The 22,943-nt window shown below is 35.9% G+C and overlaps 1 protein-coding gene across 4 annotated transcripts in view; it reads right to left on the bottom strand.

Annotated features, from left to right (window-relative positions):
• Nucleotides 1-22,943, bottom strand: part of GRIA3 (glutamate ionotropic receptor AMPA type subunit 3) — a 306,497-nt gene that overhangs the window by 29,901 nt on the left and 253,653 nt on the right. For 3 of the 4 annotated variants that reach the window (XM_063432104.1, XM_063432102.1, XM_063432103.1), the window contains exon 11: nt 11,591-11,964. In XM_063432104.1, coding sequence (XP_063288174.1) covers nt 11,591-11,964 — 374 coding nt within the window. The remainder of the gene's footprint in view (nt 1-11,590; nt 11,965-22,943) is intronic. The other variant, XM_063432105.1, reaches the window with a different exon arrangement.

Here is a 22,943-nt window from a genome sequence, read left to right as displayed (position 1 = left end):
AACCTATTTGCAATGCTTCAGAATTTCCAATTTTAGAGAATTAGACCCACATTACAAATCTACAAATTTAACAAAAAATATAATCAAAATTGTAATTTTCATGTTTTCGATAAAGTTTGTTTTTTGTCTTTATTTTTGAAGTTCCCAACAAAATGGAAATGTTATAGCAGTACAAACTTAACTGTGTATAGAAACACAACAATACAAATATTAAGTGACATTCTAGATACTTGTGTATTATACCATCTGTTCATGTTGCTATTGTGTGTGGATAATGTACAAAACTAACTTTATTCTGATAAACTTGTATGTCGTTAATCCTAAATTTTCCCCTATAAGCTGGAATGCACATAGGTATGTGTGCACAGTTCTAACTCATTATTTTAGAAATATATGTGCATTTGTGTCTTCTAAGAAAATGAGTTAGAAAATTGCTTTTCAACCCAGTTATCAAGAACCATCAGTGATCCAGGATTTAGGATTCACCCGAGTCCCTTACAGTGTGTGTACAAATAAACAACATCCATTTGAACATAGTTGAGAACCATGGAAATAGAGTAAGAAAAAATAAATTGTATATTTTTGCTAGAATGAAAGATGGAGTGAAGACAGACAGAAATATCAAAATTAAAATTAAAATTTCCGTACCTTGTGAGAGGATGTAAAAAGGAAGCACAGAAGTAAATGATAACATTAAGATGAAAAATATGTAAAATGGAAAACCTTGGATGCCTTTGCTCTTTTCAAGGCCAATGATGCTTGTCTTGGATGCATGGATACGCTGCACACAGTCTGGGAGAGACTATAACCGCTACATTACTGTATGATGTATGTCCTTTTTCCTAGCTTGTATTCTAGACTGCAATTGATGGATTAAAATACCAATGATGAATAAAGGCTGCAATAGGTATTGTGCCACCCTCATTGTTTTGCAAAGCACATGAGTATTCATCTGTTTGACTATCTAAAGTAGGATTTATATATAGCAAAGCTTTCCTTGGCCTTACACGTTATGAATTGTATAATACATACTCTGACATCATTGGCATTTTTTTATTGAAATAAAAATGATTTCATATTCTATATTAAGTGAGTCTAAGCTAAGACATTATTTATGTCTTGAAAATAAGGGATGTAAATTGGTGCTCAATCTATACACAGAAAAACTATAAAAGAAGTAGTGGCTCCCTAGACAGAATTCCCAGGTACAAAACAGATTGTCCTGTTCCAGTAAAAACAGACAACAGCAGAATAACATCCAATTAAATATATAGATATCAATCCATCTATGGATTTATAGAGATCATTAACAAAGTAAAACCTGTCACTCTATCAATTGAAGAGAAAAGAATCAGATCTGTCAGCAGTCTGAACACCATCTACAGTAGTGAAATGGACTTAATCAGAAAAATGAAATAAGCAGGCCGGTAATTAGAGAGGTACTACCCTAAAGGCAGCTTCCAAACATGCGGAATGCAGCAGGTGATTTGTTAAACCTTTTATGCATTATATTTTGACACGAGCAAAATAAACAGTAAAAATTAAAAAAAAAAAAAAAACAGAACAAATAATGGCTTAAAATTAATTTCACAATCGAGGATGGCCAAGAAAATGTTTTTTTTAATGCAAAACTCATTGTGTTTAAATCATGTGTTTACTGCACCTAATATATATATATATATATATCATATGTTTACTGCACCTAATATATATATATATATATATATATATATATATATATATATATATATATATGTATAAAGTGTGTATATATATATATATATATATATATATATATATATATAGAATCCAATCTTTTTGGGGGGAAGAGTGCCAGAGTTTGTAAATATTTGTATATATATATATATATTTAACATTGATCACTGTTTGCTGTATTGTATTTTAAAGAGGTATATGAAACGATAATTACTATGTGGGATACGATATAAATTCCTTATTAAACACAATACCTGTTTTATTTATTTGACTTAAACTAAATTAATGGTGGGACATATATATAGATAGATAGATAGATAGATAGATATCAGCACAGGTCATATTTTACTATACTATTACTAACTATTAATTAATATTTATCAAATATATTTTAGATTGTAAGCTTTTTTGGACAGGGCCCACTTACACTACTGTTCCTGTAGGTTTGGTTAGAATTGTTTGTCTTGTTTACCTATTGTATAGCACTGTGGAATATGTTGGTGCTATAAGTAATTGTCATCGCATATACTGTATACATTCTTCACCTCATTAGCCATTACTAGCCATCTCTATACATGTGTCAGTAAGGTGTCAAACTAGAACGACCTGCCCACCCAACAACAACAAAAAAACAACAATGTACATTTTATTTTCTACTTTAATATTTATCCTGGGTTTATGTTATTATTATTATTACTATAATTTATTTTTTAATTTACACCTTTTCCTTACAAGCGATGGTCAATAGAAAAGATGTTACCTATAATTGACTGTGTATAGTCACATCTTATCTATGATTAAATCAGTGGACTAAATGCATTAGATTGTGGTGTTCAGAATGCTGACTGGTCTGATGTGTTTAGTGTAATGTTTTCAAGGGACCTAGAACTGACTTTTCTTCTTAACCTACTGTTTTCTTTCTTCTTTAGCATCTGCCATGAGTTAGATTAATTTTGAATAATTTAAACTACTTCTAGTAGACAAGACAAAGTACTAAATATATATTTGTTTGAAGGGAGATATGATTAAACCTAACTTTAAAAAAATATGCTGAAAGTCATATTGTCAATTATTTGGATCTAAAATAAAAATATGTACATAAACTCTGCTGACATGTCAAGATACCCAAACAGATGTGCAACAGATTCCCTTTTTAAACGTATTTGCCTGTTTTTCCAACTTGGTAAATACATCGCAAACAGAAGGTTTAATGACATTACATATTTTTAAAAATACAGACACAAGGACAGACTTACAGATGTGTCAAACAAGACAAGACATAAAAAAAATCGACTGAAAAAAAAAATATTCAGGGGATTAACTTGTATTAGTGCCACTGATCTATATCTGAAGCATTTTTACACTAAGGAGTCGCTTGAGGCTGAGCTTTTTCAATGTATATGTAAATGTACAGAGAGAAGGCAAGAATAACAAAAAGGAGTTCTCAAAGTCTGTATTTCAGTACAATGACTTGCAAAATGCAATATTCACAATTTCAGTTTGATGGCAATTCCCCACTGTTTAGATGAAGCAAACTATTAGAAAGCTTCTTACAAATAGGTTTATCTACCGAAAAAAAACACAACTGGATTATAACGCGCATGCAAATACATTGCACACACAATGGAACTTAAATATGACATTTAACTGGAATGAATCTGATTCAAAATACAGTCTGTGTAACTAGGTATCAGTATGAATATTGTCATAAACTGTCTTAAAAATCTGCCACAAGCACAACACACTCTCCCTATTTACCAACAAAATGAAAGTCAATAATGTGTCTTTAATCTTCGATAGTATACAGTGAAGTATATACAAACTTGGTGTCATAACTGGATCCCCTTACAAACCAGGCTCTTCCATTCGCTCACCCCTGTGTGCTCATTGTGGGTAAAAAATAATTAGTGGGAATTGAGTAACATCTAACACCTTCATTTATCTCTGAATGACTGCCTATAAGAGTGAGAGTAACCTTCTAGCTAACCCTTAGTTCTATTTATTCTCCAATTCATAATCATTGGTTTCCCTCCACCTCTGGGGTGGGAAAATATACTGTGAGTCCCTTCTATTTAGCAATGGTTCTAAGGGATGCACATTAATTCCCTTACAGCTCTGACTTCTATTCCGGATGTAGGTGTTGCTACAAGGCTGCCTCTTGGTTTAGTTGGGGTCTGTATAATTAATTAATGAATTATTTAATGTATGCCTTTAATGATTAGAAGTCTTTATGCTATATTCATATATAGTCATAGTGCACCCATTCTGATATCTCTGAAGTAAACAACTGGTGGGGGAGGCAGAGTAATATTCTTTTTAGCAGAATCTGACTGAAGCTTATTCGGCAGAGTAAATTGATTGGGTTACAGAAAATAGCATTACAAGTGACTTGTCTTTAGTAAATAACAGACTTGGAGATTTTTCTCCAAGTCTAGTATTAGCATTAAATTTCAGTAGATCAGGTATACGTTGGTCTCAAAATAAACCCATCTGAATTTTTGTTATATTCTTTCTGTATTGTTGTCCTATGTATTATTCTGTATTATTGCCATATTCTGTATTATTGTCATACTTGCTTTCTGTATTATTGTCCTAAGTCACTAAGTGGTGCTTAGGCACACAGGATCACTTATCAAGCAGTTTTATTGGAAAATCAGGAAAAACACGCAATGTTTCGATCTCAACCGAGAGCTTTTTCAAGCTGCTGCATAAGTGGTCCTGAGTGCCTGGACTACATTTATTGTTTTACCATTGGAGTGGGGTTAGCCAGTCCCAGATCTGGATGCGCCAGGTCCAGATCAGAGAGCAGATTCCTCCTTTTGCTTGTTCACTAATTGGTGCTTAGTGAGGCTTAGCTCTAGCTGCCTATAGTCTTACTATTAGGCTTGTCTTATCACATTGCTATACGTCCTATCATGAAGCCTCTATGACTGTGTGACCTTGGTACCACAATCTAGTATATATTATTAAGACTGCATTCTGTGTATTTAGGAAGATTTCATACCTATTCTATAGAACTGAATATTCAATTGGATCTATTACATAGCTACAGTTTATAATTTACTCTCTAATACAAATTCATAAACATCGAGCACGTTGGATGCCAAATTCCTTTAGCTACAAGGTGATCTTACATGTTTTTTCTAGGAAGCTCATTGATTAAAGTGTCTGATATTCCCCAGTTTCTGATTAATAAGTTCCACAGGAAGCTGTCTTATTTTTCTAGCATGACAGAAATAGTAATGTGATAAATGAGCAGTTTAGAATTCTATCGTGTGTTCTTGAATTACTGTAATAGTTTGGTGTCAATTGAGTGAATAATCTTAATATTGCTGCTATAGATATGTAAAATAAATATATATCATTTTATAGTATAGTTCTGATACACACTGCACCAAATAGAGAAAAACATAATATATTTACATTAGTTTTTTCCTAGATATTTCCCCATTTGTTTTTTTTTGCATACTCCACATGTGCTTCCTGTGTATTTCCACTTTATGGAAAGATATCAATATCTTTTTTTTTTTTTAAAGTAATATTGTCACTTCTCTGGAATTTACACCATTAAATAAAATCTTTAACATGTGTTTACCATTTTTTATGAGATGCTCTTTTAACCCCTTAACACCGCAGCCAAATGTACAAGTTGTGAACGAAACAAAACGTAAACAAAACCTGGCATTTGCGCTATATGTCTGTCCAACCGTAATTCACCTCTTTCATATTAAATGCACCCCCCCTTATTATATATCATTTTATTCAGGGGAAACAGGGCTTTCATTTAATATCAAATATTTAGCTATGAAACATAATTTAATATGAAAAAAATGGGACAAAATAAGATTTTTTTTGATTTTTTTCGTTCTACATGACATTTTAACTGTCAATGTCATAATACTGTTTGCTTTTACTGCAATAAAATACACATATTTGTATTCAGCAAAGTCTCACGTGTAAAACAGTACCCCCTATGTACAGGTTTTATGGTGTTTTGGGAAGTTACAGGGTCAAATATAGCGTGTTACATTTGAAATTGAAATTCGCCAGATTGGTTACGTTGCCTTTGAGACTGTATAGTAGCCCAGGAAATAAATTTACACCCATAATGGCATACCATTTGCAATAGTAGACGACCCAAGGTATTGCAAATAAGCGATGTCCAGTCTTTTTTAGTAGCCATTTGGTCACAAACACTGGCCAAAGTTAGCGTTCGTATTTGTTTGTGTGTGAAAAATGCAAAAAACGCCAATTTTGGCCAGTGTTTGTGACTAAGTGGCTACTAAAAAAGACTGGACATACCCCATTTGCAATACCTTTGGTTGTCTACTATTGCAAATGGTATGCCATCATAGGGGTAATTTTCATTCTTGGGCTACCATAGGGTCATAAAGGCAACGTAAGCAATCTGGCGAATTTTAATGTGAAAAAAATTAAACACAAGCCTTATATTTGACGCTGTAATTTTTGAAAACACCATAAAACCTGTACATGAGGGGTACTGTTGTACTCAGGAGACTTCGCTGAACACAAATATTTGTGTTTCAAAACAGTAAAAAGTATTGCAGCAATAATATCGTCCCTGTAAGTGCTGTTTGTGCGTGAAAAATGCAAAAAACGTCACTTTTACTGGCGATATCATGGTTGTAATACATTTTACTGTTTTGAAACACTAATATTTGTGTTCAGCGAAGTCTCCCGAGTAAAACAGTACCCCCCATGTACAGGTTTTATGGTGTCTTGGAAAGTTATAGGGTTAAATATAGTGCTAGCAAATTAAATTCCCTATACTTTCGGCATGGGTGGTCAGGCAGGTCCCGCTAATTGTAATTAATTAGGATACCTAATTATGTAAAATTATTACATAAATATATGTGTAGAATTAATATATGTATATATATACATATGTGTATATATACGTATATATATATATATATTTTTTTTTAATATTTTTATTTATATATAGGTATATATATAGTGATATATACGTATATATTTATGTATATAGATATATATATTATTTCGTTCTACATGTATTTTGATATAAATATATATATATTAATATCACAATACAGTTAGAACGAAATAAAACACATCTATATATTTTTTAATATTTTATTTTTAATTATTTATTTTATTTTATTTTTTTACGTATTTACATATTTTTTTTTTTTATATTATTTCTAAATATATATATAACAATAATTATATATATATTTAATCAGTATCAGTCTACGTGTAATTTGATATTAATATATATATATAATTATATATATATTAATATTAAAATACACCTAGCCGGTGTATGTGTGTGTATGTATATGTGTATATATATACTTAGATCATATATATATATAATATATATATATATGATCTAAGTATAATTTTTTTTTTTTACACTTTTAACATTATTTTTATTTTATTTTCAGCCAGCAGGGGGACCAACTGTCATTACAATTGGTCCCCCTGCTGGCAATGCCTGAGCCAGCTATCCCGGCCATGTGATTGTGAGGTCCTCGCAAGGACCTCACTCTCACATGACCGGGAGGCACCGGAGGAGGAAGATGTGCCGCGGGGGGGCTCCCTGGGAGTCCCCCCAACCGCGATCGCCAGCGTGGGACCGCCGGCGACCGGGTAAGTTACTAAAAACCGGAGGGCGTACTATTACGTCCGGCGGCGTTTAGAGCCGCTTTTAAAAGGACGTAATAGTACGCCCTCCGGACTTAAGGGGTTAAATGTAAGATTTATCACATGCCATCATAATCCAGTTCAGACAAGGCAAAGACAGGACAAGAAATGCTAATGAAGAAGAGAAATATATACATGGCTGCCTCTCTCCTCTTCTCTCTATGCTTTCTCTATGCTGGCTGTCAGATTCATAGGCAGAACTTATGACATTGATTGGCATAGATTTAAAGGAGCACTATAGGGTCAGGAACACAAACATGTATTCCTGATCCTATAGTGTTAAAACCAGCACCTAGCTCCCCTGGCCCCTTCTTGCTTCCCTAAATATAGTAACATCTTACTTGTATTAAAGCTAGGTTTGGGCATTCAACATAATGTGATGTGCAAGTACGATTAATCAGAAGCAAAGCTGGATACTAAGAAGTGAATGCCAATCTATTGTTTTATAATTATTAACACGTTAATGACTTCCAATAAGGTGCTAATGATTTTAACTTGATCACAATCCCACCATTCTGATACTTTTCAAAAATATGTTTACCATTATCTGTTCAGTGAAAAGAACCCTATATCTTATGTTGAACTGTCAAGTTAAGAAGGAAATTCCAGATCACTAAAGCACTTTAGCTTGCTGAATTGCTTTATGCGTGAAGAGTGTGTCCTATTTTTTTTTAATTTTGCAAAAAGTGCAGATTTCATTAGAAATTCAACATAAATTAACCTTATGACTGGCTTTCAAGCAGACAACAGGTCCTGTTAATTCCTGGTTTGCTAGCTAAGTGGAGCTAAACTCAAGAGGCATCATTTGCTCAGATCACCTCTCTTGAAAGGACTTTTCATTGAGCTGCATTGGGAAGTCTGTGATTGGACAGCCACAGAAAGTCTGGGCGGGGTTAGAAGATGAGGGTTTGCAAAGGCAGGAGACAAGAGACCTGCAGGTTTTGTAAGCGTTTTTTAGATGTAACCCCAATTAAAAATGATTAAATCATTTGAAAAGCTTATCCAAATATATTAAATCTAAGTAACAATGCAAAACTGATAGGAAAACAAATACACTATACCCAAAATGCCTAGTTTCAGCAAGCTTAAATGAACACGGAAGGAGGTGAGAGGCGCAAGAGGTGGCTCAAAGGAGCTGTACTGCTAGGAATACAACGTTGTATTGCTAGCACTATAGTATCCCTTTAATCACACACATTACTGCTTATCATTGTACTGCATAAGGGGTCATACAGGCAGATCAGGTTATTTGAAGATTGAACCATGTTGTATCATACCTCCCAACATTTCAAATGGACAAAGACAAAGAGGGACACTTTAATTTAGGGGTGTGAGTCGGGGTGTTCCTTTTCTGAGAAATGTTAGGTGATTTACTAATAACAATTTATACAACTAAAATGTAATTTAGAGCAAGAACAATGTATCTTATTTACAGACTGTTTTTTAAACACATTTATTGTAGTTTGAAGAAACAGTGAGTATGTGGAGCTCTTATATACACTCAGACACACCAACAATATGAAAATCCTAGGAAAGGCAGAAATTAGGGTAGAAAATAGGGACAGATGCAATTGCTGCCAAACTATGGACTGTTCCTCCTAAACAGGGACACTTGGGTGGTATGCTGAATAGAGTATGATCTTAAAATTGTGCTGATAATGAGGACAACTCAAGTTTAGACAAGATTTAAATGGATAATGATTTCTAACTCTGATAGCATTAAATGCAGAACAATGGAAAATATTATACTGCCCAAAACAAAGAAAACTTTATTAATTGAATATGGATGCTGGGCTGCAATTTACGTCTTAAAGGGATTTGATAGTGTTAGGAATACCAATCTGTATTCCGAACACTGTAGAGTTTTCTGGTCCCCTTATCTCTTATGGCTCTCTCCGGGCAGCTAAACTTACTTGATTTCAGTGCCAATGTTCCACTGCTCCGCTACTTTTGACGTCATCCGATGGGGGGCTAATGCACATGCGTGGCGAGCGCCACTAACGCATTAGGCCCTCCCCATATGAAAGCATTGCTTTAATGCTTTTCTATGGGCATTTCACTGACAGTGGATGTCCTCATGTAGTGCATAAGGTCATCTAGCATCAGTTAGGCGACTAAAAGTCCATTAGCAACCAGGAAATGCCTCCAGTGGCTGTCTGATTCACAGCAACTAGAGGCAGTCTTAGTCCTGCCATGTAATTATTGCAGTATCTCAAAAACTGCAATGATTTACATTGCAGTACTAAGTTGTACAGGGACACTGCACCCAGACCACTTCAATGAGATGGAGTGGTCTGGGTGACTATAGTGTCCCTTTAATCATTATGCATTAATACAGGCTTTGGATTCAATAAAATGTATGTATTTTTTATTTATTTTGTATAATGTTAGGTACAAGCACTAATAATTGTGTATAACAGTGTAGCATAGAAGGTTAGTATATAATGCTAGAATAATGCAGGCATACAATGCTTGAGATAATTCAACTCTGTGATAATTTTAAAAATGTCATACATTTTCTAAAATATGACACAAGGTTTAAACATGACAGTATTTGAGGAATATTAATAGCAGTGAAACAGTTACCACTGTCCATATTGCAAAAAGTTGATTATAACAGCCACATTTTTAAAATAGCTATTATTGATCATTCCCAGCTTAGTATTTTAATTCTGAAATGTGTTAGTAATTCGTAGTAATTCATCACAGCTTACAGATTAATTACACATCCCTAATATGTGTTGTTTGAGTCAGAATAGCCCTATATTAATAACATATATAAACTAAATGAATAATTATACTAAGTAGTGTACACAATGACTGGTCTATTTACACTCACACATGATTTATAGTGAGTGGTGAGAACCTATTTGCAAAATGTAACTTAAATATGATTTAGTTAGTGTATATTATATGTTTTTTTAATTAGTGTGCCTTTATAACCTTTTACATTTTTTGATCCCCTCCTGTTATACAGATCCCACTGACAAAATAATGTCATCGCAAAAGCATTCGATTATGTCACATTTACATGAAGTGTTAATAAAAGCAAGGGCTTCTTAAATATTTGACAATTGATACAGAGTATAGGGCACTACAGAAAGAGATTCTACCATCTTTCGAGGATTGATTTTCACCTGTCCCTCTTGTAACAGAGTATTAAGCAGAATGCAGACGCAAAATAAACCCCAGAGGATCAAAGTAGTGGAACAGATCAGGGGTTCATTGATCATATAGGACTCAAATTAACCACAAACAAGGAATCTGCAATCAACACATGAAAATAAACAGAGTAGAGAAATTGGTTTAACAAGAAGGACATGAAATGGATCACAAGCGTCGGGACACTTTGGGATTTGGAGGTTCACCTGCTTCCCCATTTTCTACACCAATGAAATGTGTCATGCTGTTGCTCACATTGTTACTGAGAGCTATAGGCTGATATAGAAGCAGGCATAGGCCTAGTTAAGAATAATGGAGCTAATTATAGAATTTTATGGCATTTACAAATTCCAATTTATTCAGTATTCTACACGGCAAGGTGTTTTTCATATAAAGTAAAACTGAGCGCCCCATCAGAATCTTATATTGAGAGAGAAAAGGAGATGGTCGATTTAACAGCTATGGACAATGATACCCACCATGACTAATACAAGATTAGGTTCATGACATTAGCAGGAGGTTAAAAAAAAACATTAAAATCACAAACAGATAGCACAGAAAAACACAATGCAATGACAGAAATGGAAAGGGTGGCACATGAAATTATGACAAGCATGCTCGCTTAATTAAATTGCTGTTGCATGCATCAGTGCAATCAGCTGTTATTTTGACACAGCAGCATATGTTATATGCACCAAGCAGATGACCGTAAAATGAGATATGCAGCAAAAACACGGTAGACCTCCAAGCATTGCTAAAACAAAGACCCTATGCATTTTACAGTCTCAACATGGTGAATATAAGTTTTAGCACACATGTATAAATGGTACTTTGCATCATACCAATTATACATAGGAAATTGTAGCAAACAATATGTTTTGATGATGAAGCTTAATGTTGAGTGGAAAGTAAAGCAAAAATAAAAATTGAATCAAAGAAAGATTGTGAAAGTAACATATATACACCATGGCATCAGTGTATGACTATAAAATGCAAAAAGGTGATAGAGTGATATGGAACAAACCTTGGAGAAATATCGCATCCTTGCTGCATAAAGGCACCCAGGGAAAACCAAAGGCTGTTAAATATCCCAAACTCATTTGGAGGATCAGGAGGGTTCTGAGGGTCTCGTGCTTCATCGTTGTCCTCCAAATGCCATTCATAGGGACTGAATCTGCTGACTAGGAAAAGAACTACACTGACTCCAATGTATGCAAAGACTATACACATCCAGATTTCATAGGCCAATGGATCCAGGAAAGAGAAAACTCCTGGTTTTGATTTTTGAGGCTTCTTAATCATGATGGAGATGCCCAGGCTCATAAATGGTTTTGAAAAATCAATCACTTCTTCTCGTACCAGAGTAATGGTGAGTGGGGCGACAGCTATATCTGCTCTCTGAAAAAAAACAAGAAAATATGTGAATGAATACAAATGTTTAAATGTTTACAATACATTGATTAAAGTCAGTGTTGTAAATAGCTAACTTAAGAAAGGAAAAACTGTCATTATGCACCCTCTCAGTTCGGACCAACTGCTTAGACCTAGACAACCAGAAATGACAAATGTTTCTAACTGCTAAGGCTGGGCAATAACAGATTCACTTGTAGAAACCTCATGACATGACATGCTCATTTATTACAGGTAATGTAAAAATGCGTGTGTTGTTAATACTGAGCACTTGCCAAGTTCCGTTTTATTCTATGAACATTTGCTTTTTGCGCTACTAGTATGGGTTACAAAGATGTATTTTCTTCTAGTCCTATAGGATGGTATACTGTGTCCCCTCCCCGTTGGAGAGAGCTCCCAGGAAAGGAACTTAGTCATCTCCCGAACGAGGACCTCCTCCATTTCTCATTTAGAACACGAGTTAGAATGTTCAAATAGAATGTTCTCACCTTGATCATCGGTGCGAAACCGCAAGGGAAACAATTAATGAGGGCTCCCCTGAGTAGCCGCTACAGTTCAGTCGAACGCCAGCCAGGGGGAGCGTTCATAGATTGCTTCCTGACTAGTTTGTCTTACAAACGAGGACCTCCCCGGTGCCCCATTAGAATGTGCCCCCCCCCCCAATTAATCAGAACATTCGCACTTGCAACATAAGTGTGAAACCGCAACGTTCGCACTGGCAACATAGTGTGAGTCCACAAGGGAAGTAATTAATGAGTGCTCCCCTGGGTGGCCACCCTTTTGTACAGATGAATGCCAACCAGGGGGAGCATTCATACCCCAAAAGGAGACGCTTCCCTTGCAGGTTTCAGCACCGGATCCTTGTGAACAGAGAGTGGTCAGTGAAGCTGCCCTGTTGGGGACGCCTTTGGCGGGTTTTTCTGTGCCTGGGTGAGAAAGGGACAGTTTATTTTCCCGCGCCTTGGCTTCCAGACACAGAGGATCATGGGATGAAGACCCCTGTTAGTTGGGGTAAGAGACCCCTTGCATGTGTGGTGGGCTTACTGTAACTGGTAGACAAAGGTACAATGACCCCCTTTCTTGTGCTTTGGCTCCCAGGTACAGAGGCTCCTGGGTTATGACCCCTGGTGACTTGAGACGAAAACCCCTTGCACAAGGACATGGATAAAAGTGCGAGTGTGGCTCAATAAAATGGTGTTGTACCTCCAGAAAAGTGTGTGTCGTCCAGTTACTGGGGGGAGGGAAAAGGGTCTCTTAATGGTTCCTGAACGGCTGAAGGAAGGGAATTAGTGGAGGTAAACAGTCGGGTTACCCGGGATCTGCTGCAAATACATTTGCATTATTACCTTGTTTCTACAAGAAGTTTCTGTAAATAACAGAATATAGAACCTATCTTCCCCAACATGAGAACCCAAGCATCTTTGTCAGAATTATATACTGTTAGCATATAGGATGCTGCTGAGTTCGATACTGAACAAGAGCATTGTCCGCAAATAGGATGATCTTGTGCTCCACTTGACTCCCAAGATTGCCTGCACCACTTATTTCTGTCTGATTAGAGCCGCTAAAGGTTCCATAGCCAGAATATAAAGCAAAGGAGCGAATGGACATCCCTGCCTTGTACCATTTTTAATATAAAATGATTTTGACACCATGGCTGGACCAATAACCTTTGCTGTTGGGTTTATGTAAAGAATCATAATACTGTCTCTGAAGTTACCTATCATTCCAAAGTATTGTAAAACCAAAAACTGTTTAACCTATCAAATGCCCTTTCAGTGTCTAATGCCAAAAATGCAGCTTTGTTTTTTTTTTATTAATTCTATTAATCAGGTTCAGAACTCTACAGATGTTATCAGTAGCTCCTCTGGCGAACCCTGCCTGATCTCCATTGCTTAAGGAGGGTATTATTTCCCCTAAGGCGATGTGATAAAACCTTCGAATAGATCTTAACATCTAAGTTTATCAATGAGATGGGCCTATAATTACAGGTTTTTATAGGATCTTTACCTTCTTTTGGTATAGGAAGAATGGAAGCCTGGAGATATACTTCAGGTAATTTATCCTGTTTTGGGAAAATGGAAAATACTCTCAATAGTAATGGTGTCACTACTGACTGAAATTTACGATAAAAGATAGACATGAACCTATCTGGCCCAGGGGCTTTATTAGGCTTCAAAGTATCGTTTACCTCAACTATCTCACTAGAGGATATTGGCCTATTCAGATTGTCTAACTCCTCTTTAGTTAATCTCTGGAAGTTTGATTTTTGACAGGAAAGATTTAATTTGTTGGTTGGATTTTTTATTTGAGTCTAGATTAGAAAGGCATTGGAAATACTTTGTGGTGACAAATGTATGTGGTTGTCCATGACAATTTTTTTTAATTATTTCTGTCTTGTATCTATGTTTTAATTTATTAGTTAAAGATTTACTAATTATATTGTTGCTATAGTATAACTTCTGTTTTACTCATTAAATATTTTTTATTGATTTTGTCTATTGTCTGATTGTTAATTTGTTGTCTATTTAGCTTGAATTCAGATAGTTAGTTATCATTTAAATTATTTTTATGCTTTCTTTCGATGACTATCAGTCTTATACACAGTTCCCTAATCTCTTTCTAATCAATTTGGTTTATTCACATATATGTAAAGCTGTGTATTGATATAAACATTTTATTTCACGTTTATCCGAGAAATAAAACTTTAGGTTAAATCCTATCAAATTCTAAAAGAAAACAGGGGCAGAAGTACCCCTGGTGACTTCAGAGACAGGCTTTGAGCAACACGATAAGAAATTGTGCAATAAAATACTTTCTTGAATAAACCCTGTGAAAGTCTTACAAAGAATAAAATGGCAAAATACCATACCCTTTACACACAACAAACAATCATCGCTGGTTTATTGGTTTTATAACTACTGCTAAAATCATCCATTGGTATATATAATATTTTAATACAAAACTGTAAATTATACACATACTTTGACCACCATCTTGTACTTATGCATCAAATACAAATTACAAATATTTTCTATTTTTTTTTTTTACCAGGTAGGGATTTAATGATGTTTGCAAACTCCCTAGTTATAAATGTGGGTACAACTACAACCAACTTTTGCTCTGATAAATACATTGAATACTGTATAAACCAGTGAATAATTGACAGAAATGGCTACAGTATTTCTTTTTTTTAGAAATACATTTGGATCCAGTTTAACATATACTAAATCCTAAATCCTCAGCAAATACATTGACCCTAACATTCTCTCCAAATGAACTAACAAAAAAAATGACTTTGTCATATTTCCTCAAGAGTGGCAAAATAGTTTCTATATTGGACACATTTGCTTGTCTTTCAGATTCGGATCATAAATCAAGCAAGAGCTCTTTAAAATTGCACATTCAGTAAGCATTTTAAGAAAAGTGCTGGTTTGTTTCTTTAAAGTACGGGATTCATTATTATTTGATGACAGTGATACAATCTAACAATCCATAACTCAGAAAACATCTAGTGTTAAGCTTTTAAGGTAAATCACTTTAGGTGATATATGAAGTATGAAAAAAAAAAGGTAAGCAATTTTTAAACAAGACACATAGTCAGTATTAAAAATATGTTTTTCACAAAATTCCAACCAGAACAGGGTCAGTTAAAATATTGTATAAATGTTGAAAAAGAAGATTTGGGGCTAGATTACAATCTTGTCAGTAAATAGCTACCATAAGCTGTCACTGTTAACAACAGTTGGTAGCTAGTAGTGGCTACTACTTACCGACAAGTTTCTAATTTTGTTGCTATTTTTACCAGTTGACCACCAATAACATCAACTCACAAAGATACTGATGAATCAGTAAAGTACGGGACCACACCAGGGTGCATCACGGGGGGTGGCAGAGTGACACCACTGATACCATGCAGGGCTGGCGTGTCCATAAGGCGGCACATGTCAGAGTGCATCATGGGGCGCGAGGGGGTGACACCATCGATACCACGCAGGGCTGGCGTGTCCATAAGGCGGCACATATGGGCGCAAGATTGGAGTGACCGGCAGGAGGTGGGTGCACAGTGCTCCCTCCTGCCAGTCACTCAGTGTAGCGTGGCCGGGTGGCTACTCTGACTCCCTCCTCCTTCCTCCCGCACAGCTCTCTGATAGCTGGGAGGAGTGACCGGGGCAGTCACTTCCTCCCAGCTCTGTCTGATGCCATCACAGGGGGCCCAGTCGCACTGTTAAGGTGGCCAGCGCTGACTGGGCCCCCTGGAAATCCATACCCATCGGGTGCCTAACAGCATGGGACCCCCGATGGGCCCCTTCATGTGCAGCCCCGGCAGTTTGCCGCGTGGGCCGGGGCCGCAAAACATGGCAGCGGGAACCCGGTCGCAGGGGTCCGCAGGGTGGCTGGGCCCCCTGGAGTGACGGGCCTGGTCGCAGCTGCGACCCCTGTGACTGAGGTATGTACGCCAGTGGATACACACTATTTAGGAAGGATAGAAAAAACAGAAAATGTGGGGTATGTTTGTATGTCAACAGTGAGTTGAAGCCAAATCTCAAGCGAGTAAAATGTGATGAGAAAAAGTGGAAGCTTTATGGGTAAATATATGCTTTGGGCAAAAGAAGCAAAATTAATTATTGGTTGGGATATGTTATAAACCACCTAACGTTAATATTGATGAGGAACAACAGCTGTTTGAGCAAATTGAGAAAGCTGTAAATCTGGGTAACATGTTAATTATTGGAGATTTTAATTACCCAGGCATAAATTGGGACAGAGGGACTAGTAGATCAGCATAAGGAATTATGGTTTTGAACTTGTTAAATGACAACTTCATGTCACAACTTGTACAAGCACCAACTAGAAAGGATGCTTGTCTGGACCTGGTTTTAACAAACAATGTTGATCTTTTGACCAAACATTGCTGCCTTTTTGTTGCATTAAATCTCCCTGCGGCTTGGCATGGAAATTTCTTTGTTGCCTCAAAAGGGCATTATTAACCAAACAAAAAAAATATATAAGAGATTGTGTAAGTTTTCATTACAGCTAAAATCCATGGCTACTGGGGATTCAGTGACTTAGCTGATTCCTATGCAAGGTCTTTTGAAGAATAAATTTATACTAAAAATAATTCATTATTCTCTCACAAGTTTCTTAGTCAGTTGTATTAAATAAGAACCACTGTCACTGTGTTTTTGTTGTTGATAAGATTCTGTAAATAGGCCCATTATAATTGTCAGCAGCAGGCCCAATGGGCTCTTAATCTGGCTCTGAGTACTACTATTTCACAAACAACACAAACATTCCTTGTTGGGGAGAATAAAGCAGAAGCAAATGTCACTAAATCTAACAATTACTTTAGTGGATTGTTTATGCAATATATAATTAATTTATATTAATAATTTTAAATAATATACTGAAATTAGGTTATATACATAAAAGCTGCAATTAAAGTACATTTAAATAATGTATTGACGTGAGTTTATACATATAACTTCTTTTCAGTACATTATGTACAATTATTAATAAGTGACCAAGTTTTAAAATATAAAGAAAAGAGGGTGGTGGTAATATGGCGCTATAATGTGCTGCTAAAACCACAGTGAAATCAACCACACAGTTTCACAGAAAAGCATAAAGCAAAAAATATAGAGCACAGAAAAGCATAAAGCAAAAAAAAAGTTTTCAAATAATATGTTCTGAGAATAACTGGAAGACAGTTGAAATAGGAGCTATGAGATAATATTACAATCATTTGATCAATCATATGGATTTTGCTTTAGAAAAAAAAGAAATCAATGCTTTTCTTTTGATTTGTCAGAATATTATGCCTGTTACTTAAACACACAAGCACAATCAATACATATTGACTTTTAGAATTGAAATGTTCAAATCCTTTGACAATATATGACCTCTAAAGGACTAAAAAGCAATTTCAAGTAAAAATTTACTGTTTAACTAAAAAATTGCATTCTGTTAGTTAGTCTGTTTTTGGTCTGGCTGCGACAGAACTATAAAGTCATAATTTGGTGAAAAACAAGTAAAATGGAAAAAACGAGTACAGATAAACAACCAGCGTGAACGTATGAGAACATATTAAAGAGAAACTTGCATGCAAGCAAATTAATACTCTATGTTAGAAAAAAGCTATTATTGATTAGTTTTTTTTTTAAACGAAGATGAATAAGCATTTTAAATCATAAAACACTTTGTAAAATAAGGTACTGTATTTGTTGGCCATTAAGTTTCTCTTTGATTTTCATCTTGAAAGTCTTTTAACCTATCTCTAATTACTGCAGCTTTACAAATTTAAAGCTATGGTGTAAACGTATGTATTTTTAGGTTAACATTTACATCTTTACATCGTAACCCCTTAAGTGTTTTGCCATCTCATAGCCATGTTCAAAACCCATTATTAGGCTTTTGCACTCAATACTTTTTCTGTCTGTTAAATAAGGGGCGAAATGCTTACATATGTTTTTTTTGTGGGGCAAAAAGGTGTTACCCTATCCCTATGGTTTTAGTATCTATGGAAATAGTGTTATCAAGTAAAACTTGGCTTTGGTTGGATTTAAATTCGGCTGAATTTGCATCAATCGGCTGCTTGGCCAAATTCTGTACTTCTGAATCATCATGTGGATGTAATACTGAGCAAAAGATTACTGTGATACCTGAACATGCACATATCAAGCAAGAGGTGACCAATAGAAGGAAAACATTTAGAAAAAAAATCTATACTTCCAACCAGAATTCTTCTAGAAGACAGACAGTTTGACTTCAGCTATTGAGGGAGGCAGACCAGCAGATAGGGATTTAGTGGTTTTAACCTTTCTGTGCCTGTCATTGATCCTTGTTGGGGACTGGTTAGGTTTAGGTTACTGCTTTGAGTGGGAGATAGCCTGGGTCATTGATCCTAGTATGAGACTGATTAAGTTACTGTAGTGCCTAGCCACTGCTAGTGGCAAAGTGCCATTTACACATACTTTGATTTGAAGATAGATATATCCTGCTTAATACTAGTTTAATTTAGACAAGTTTTATTCACTGCTTTAGAGTGTGGCAATTATTTTAACTGTTTAAAAAAATGTTTTCAACACAAAATTCGATTTTTGCTAAATAAAGTTGTGTTAGTTTACACAATACACATTCATATCCCAATTTATTGTAATAATAAAAATTAAGCCACCATCATCACTATTACGTCCTAATCACAAGGAGAAATTGAGAGAGGGTAAGGGTTGTGTTTCCTAAATCACCATCAGGAGTAGTACCATGGCCTCTCTAAGTCTTAAGATCCCTTCTTCAAGCTTGAGTACTGCTGACAATTCCTCGGCCATGAATACTGCTGACACTCCCAGGCCATGAATACTGCTGACATCTCTGCCTGTGCCACCACCACAAGTAACACCACTATATACACTATTCAGCCTCATGATAGTGGAACTAGCATGTCCGTTACATCTTATTCACCACCTAGGAGGCAAATGTGTTTTTTTCTTGACCTTATGCTGTTCTAATTGATTACTAAGTACTCAACCGTGTGTATTAAAGCATACAGGGCTTTCTCAAAACACAGACTGAGAGTACATATAGCAGAAACACCTGGACTGTTACAAATAGCACTAGTCTTTCTAGAACCTCCAATAGAACCTAGAACCTCCAATAGATGACTAAGAGAGAGATGAGCAGAGTCTAGTTTTTTGGTGAAATCAGAGACATGCTTTACTGAACAGCAGAGTACCAAAATAATGTACCCAATGTCTAGTCTCGGTGGTGATGAATCTGGTGATGATAATATTTATTTTCCACCACCACTGCATGCATACTTTCTATATTTTTGGTCATGTATATAATTGGTGAGCCATAGAAACTACAGAGAGGACAAGTAGCGCTCCACAAGTCTTTTCTCCAGGTAGTGTACACTCTTCTCCATCTTCTCAACTATGGCCATCTCTGTTTGCTTTTTAATTGACTCATCCAATGGGTACAGTTGTAACATCAGCTGCTACCAGGGCTACACATAATATTCCTACTGTCATTATTATTTCTAATATTTACCACCATCAGCACCACCTCCACCACAACCAAACCAACCATCACATTGAGTACCGACATCTTTTCCATGATCAATGTTTAGCAATTAATCAACCAAGTGCTAGTGTATAGGCTCAGGCTTCTAAAAACATTATAAGAAAATGTTCCCCTTGCCTAGCTACTGACAGTGACACTAACACCAACTATGATTGATCGATATAGGATGTTTTTTTTTTTTTACTGAGGGGTGTTTTTTTTCAATTTATTTCTATGGAAACACAGATTATTTTAACTGTAGTGTTCTTCAGTGCAAATGCTAGTGCTGTGCAAATTGCAAGGTTCTTTACTTAATATTGTAGCCAGTTTTGCACACTAACTTTTTTTCTGCTTTTTGGCTTGGCATTCCCGAATGTTTCCCCAAATTTTATTTTCATGGGTGCTGTTTATCCAAGCTGTATGTCACGTGGACAACCATCTAACATTGCAATAAAAATATCAATCTTGGGAAAAATTGCTCAGCTGAACTGAAATATCCTGCTGTGCACAAGTCTAGTATCAAGTGATCACAGCTTCCATTGTGATTACCTGATAGTTACATCAGCATGTAACCCATTTTATAGAGAGAACTTAATTTTCATCATGTTAACATTTTAAAGGTTTCTTTGTTACTTCTGGTATAATGAACACCCTAAAACTCATTAAGTAAAAAGGTGAAAGGCATGAGAACCCTCGTCTGAAAGAGAAACATCTCCTCTTTAATTTGAGAAGTGTTGTGTGTGTGTGTGTGTGTGCAAAATGCTGTCCTTTGGAGTCCATATCCTCTTATACTAAAGGTAGTTACCTATTTGTGTCCCTCTATGTTCTATTGGTGGATTATAGGGGCTCCAAAATAATATTTTATCAATCAAAAACATTTAAAAGTTAAAAAAACATAGAATTCAGACAAGCTTGTGCAGTCTCTTTTCTCAGTGTACAGCACAGCAGCAAACAGTACATGTGTTTTCAATAAAATACATATACCAAGTAAAGGTGGCCAGAATAAAATTCCAATCTTTAAAATCTCAAATGATGCATGGTATCAATAAAAAAAGGGCTATCGTGTGCTAAAACAACATGCTATATAAAACTTTTTTGCATGTCCTGCTATACTTATACCTGTAGAAACTACCATGTGTAGGAGAACTCAATTTGGGACTGTGCAATACAAGCGGCGATCCTGGTTGAGCTATAAGACTCTTTCTTGGAGACAAAATTTACTTGTAGCTTTAAAACGTGTAAGATTCCACTTGCTGCTATATAAGCCTTTTTAACCTTGTGTGTGTAGATTCCTTAAAATAAACAGAGTTATACTACATACGTAATTTATTTTTTACATGTGAGGCAGTGAGGTATATCTATTAAATGGATAAGATCATTTTTATATGTCCATTATTTTGCATGTTGTTTAGCTCTATAGCCCTCTTGTGTATTTGTTAAAGACACATTATTTATATTTTTACTGTTTTAATGATACTATGCATCATTTGAGATTTCAAAAATTGGGGTTTTATTCTGACCATCTCTACCTGGTATTTAGAGATACAGAGACCTAATGATAGACTTAATTACAACATTCCTCGGCACCCTTCGAGCAGACCCAATCACCATAAATATTCCAAAAGTAACAACTCAAGTAACATACGTACTCACCACAACAATTACCAATCACCCCAACAACTATCCAAATCATCACATCACAACACCAGTAACCCCAATACATCACCACAATATCAAGACTATCCCATCTGTAGGAATACTACCTCAACTACCAACCCACCTACACACAGAATAACCCAACATACCATCCCCCTAGAGCCCAAAGACTTAGATGCTCACATAAAAATGATGACCACCAAAAACTCCCATCAATTGCAATCATCACAACAGATACCAATTACTCTCTATAGACTCCGAAATCGAGAACGAGGATCATTTTTTAGAAATCAATTTTAGGCCTTTGCTAACACTCAAATATCCCCCCTTAACACCTAACCCATCAAAATCACGAAAAAGGAGCCACAGTTTAGAGGAGGGAGAGGAGGGAGAAGAATTCAAAAGAGAAAGACTGGAAAGAATATAAGCCATCAGGATGAAAAATCATTGGGTATTTTTAATCTACCGTATATACTCGAGTATAAGCTGACCCGAATATAAGCCGAGGCCCCTAATTTTACCCCAAAAAACTGGGGAACCTTATTAACTCGAGTATAAGACTAGGGTGGGAAATGCAGCAGCTACTGGTAAATGTCTAAATAAAATTAGATCCTAAAAAAATTATATTCATTGAATATTTATTTACAGTGTGTGTATATAATGAATGCAGTGTGTGTATGAATGCAGTGTGTGTGTATGAGTGCAGTGTGTGTATATGAGTGCAGTGTGTGTATATGAGTGCAGTGTGTGTGTATGAATGCAGTGTGTGTGTGTATGAGTGCAGTGTGTATGAGTGCAGTGTGTGTATGAGTGCAGTGTGTGTATATGAGGGCAGTGTGTGTATATGAGTGCAGTGTGTGTATGAGTGCAGTGTGTGTATGAGTGCAGTGTGTGCATGAGTGCAGTGTGTGTGTATGAATGCAGTGTGTGTGTATGAGTGCAGTGTGTGTGTATGAGTGCAGTGTGTGTATGAGTTCAGTGTGTGTATATGAGTGCAGTGTGTGTATATGAGTGCAGTGTGTGTATATGAGTGCAGTGTGTGCATGAGTGCAGTGTGTGTATGAGTGCGGTGTGTGTATGAGTGCAGTGTGTGTGTATGGATGCAGTGTGTGTATATGAGTGCAGTGTGTGTGTATGAATGCAGTGTGTGTGTGTATGAGTGCAGTGTGTGTATATGAGGGCAGTGTGTGTATATGAGTGCAGTGTGTGTATGAGTGCAGTGTGTGTATGAGTGCGGTGTGTGTATGAGT

This window comes from Pelobates fuscus, chromosome 9 (assembly GCF_036172605.1).
Source record: "Pelobates fuscus isolate aPelFus1 chromosome 9, aPelFus1.pri, whole genome shotgun sequence".
Classification (NCBI taxonomy): Eukaryota; Metazoa; Chordata; class Amphibia; order Anura; family Pelobatidae; genus Pelobates; species Pelobates fuscus.
The sequence above is the reverse complement of the archived record's forward strand: the minus strand, read 5'-3'. Positions and strand labels throughout refer to the sequence as shown.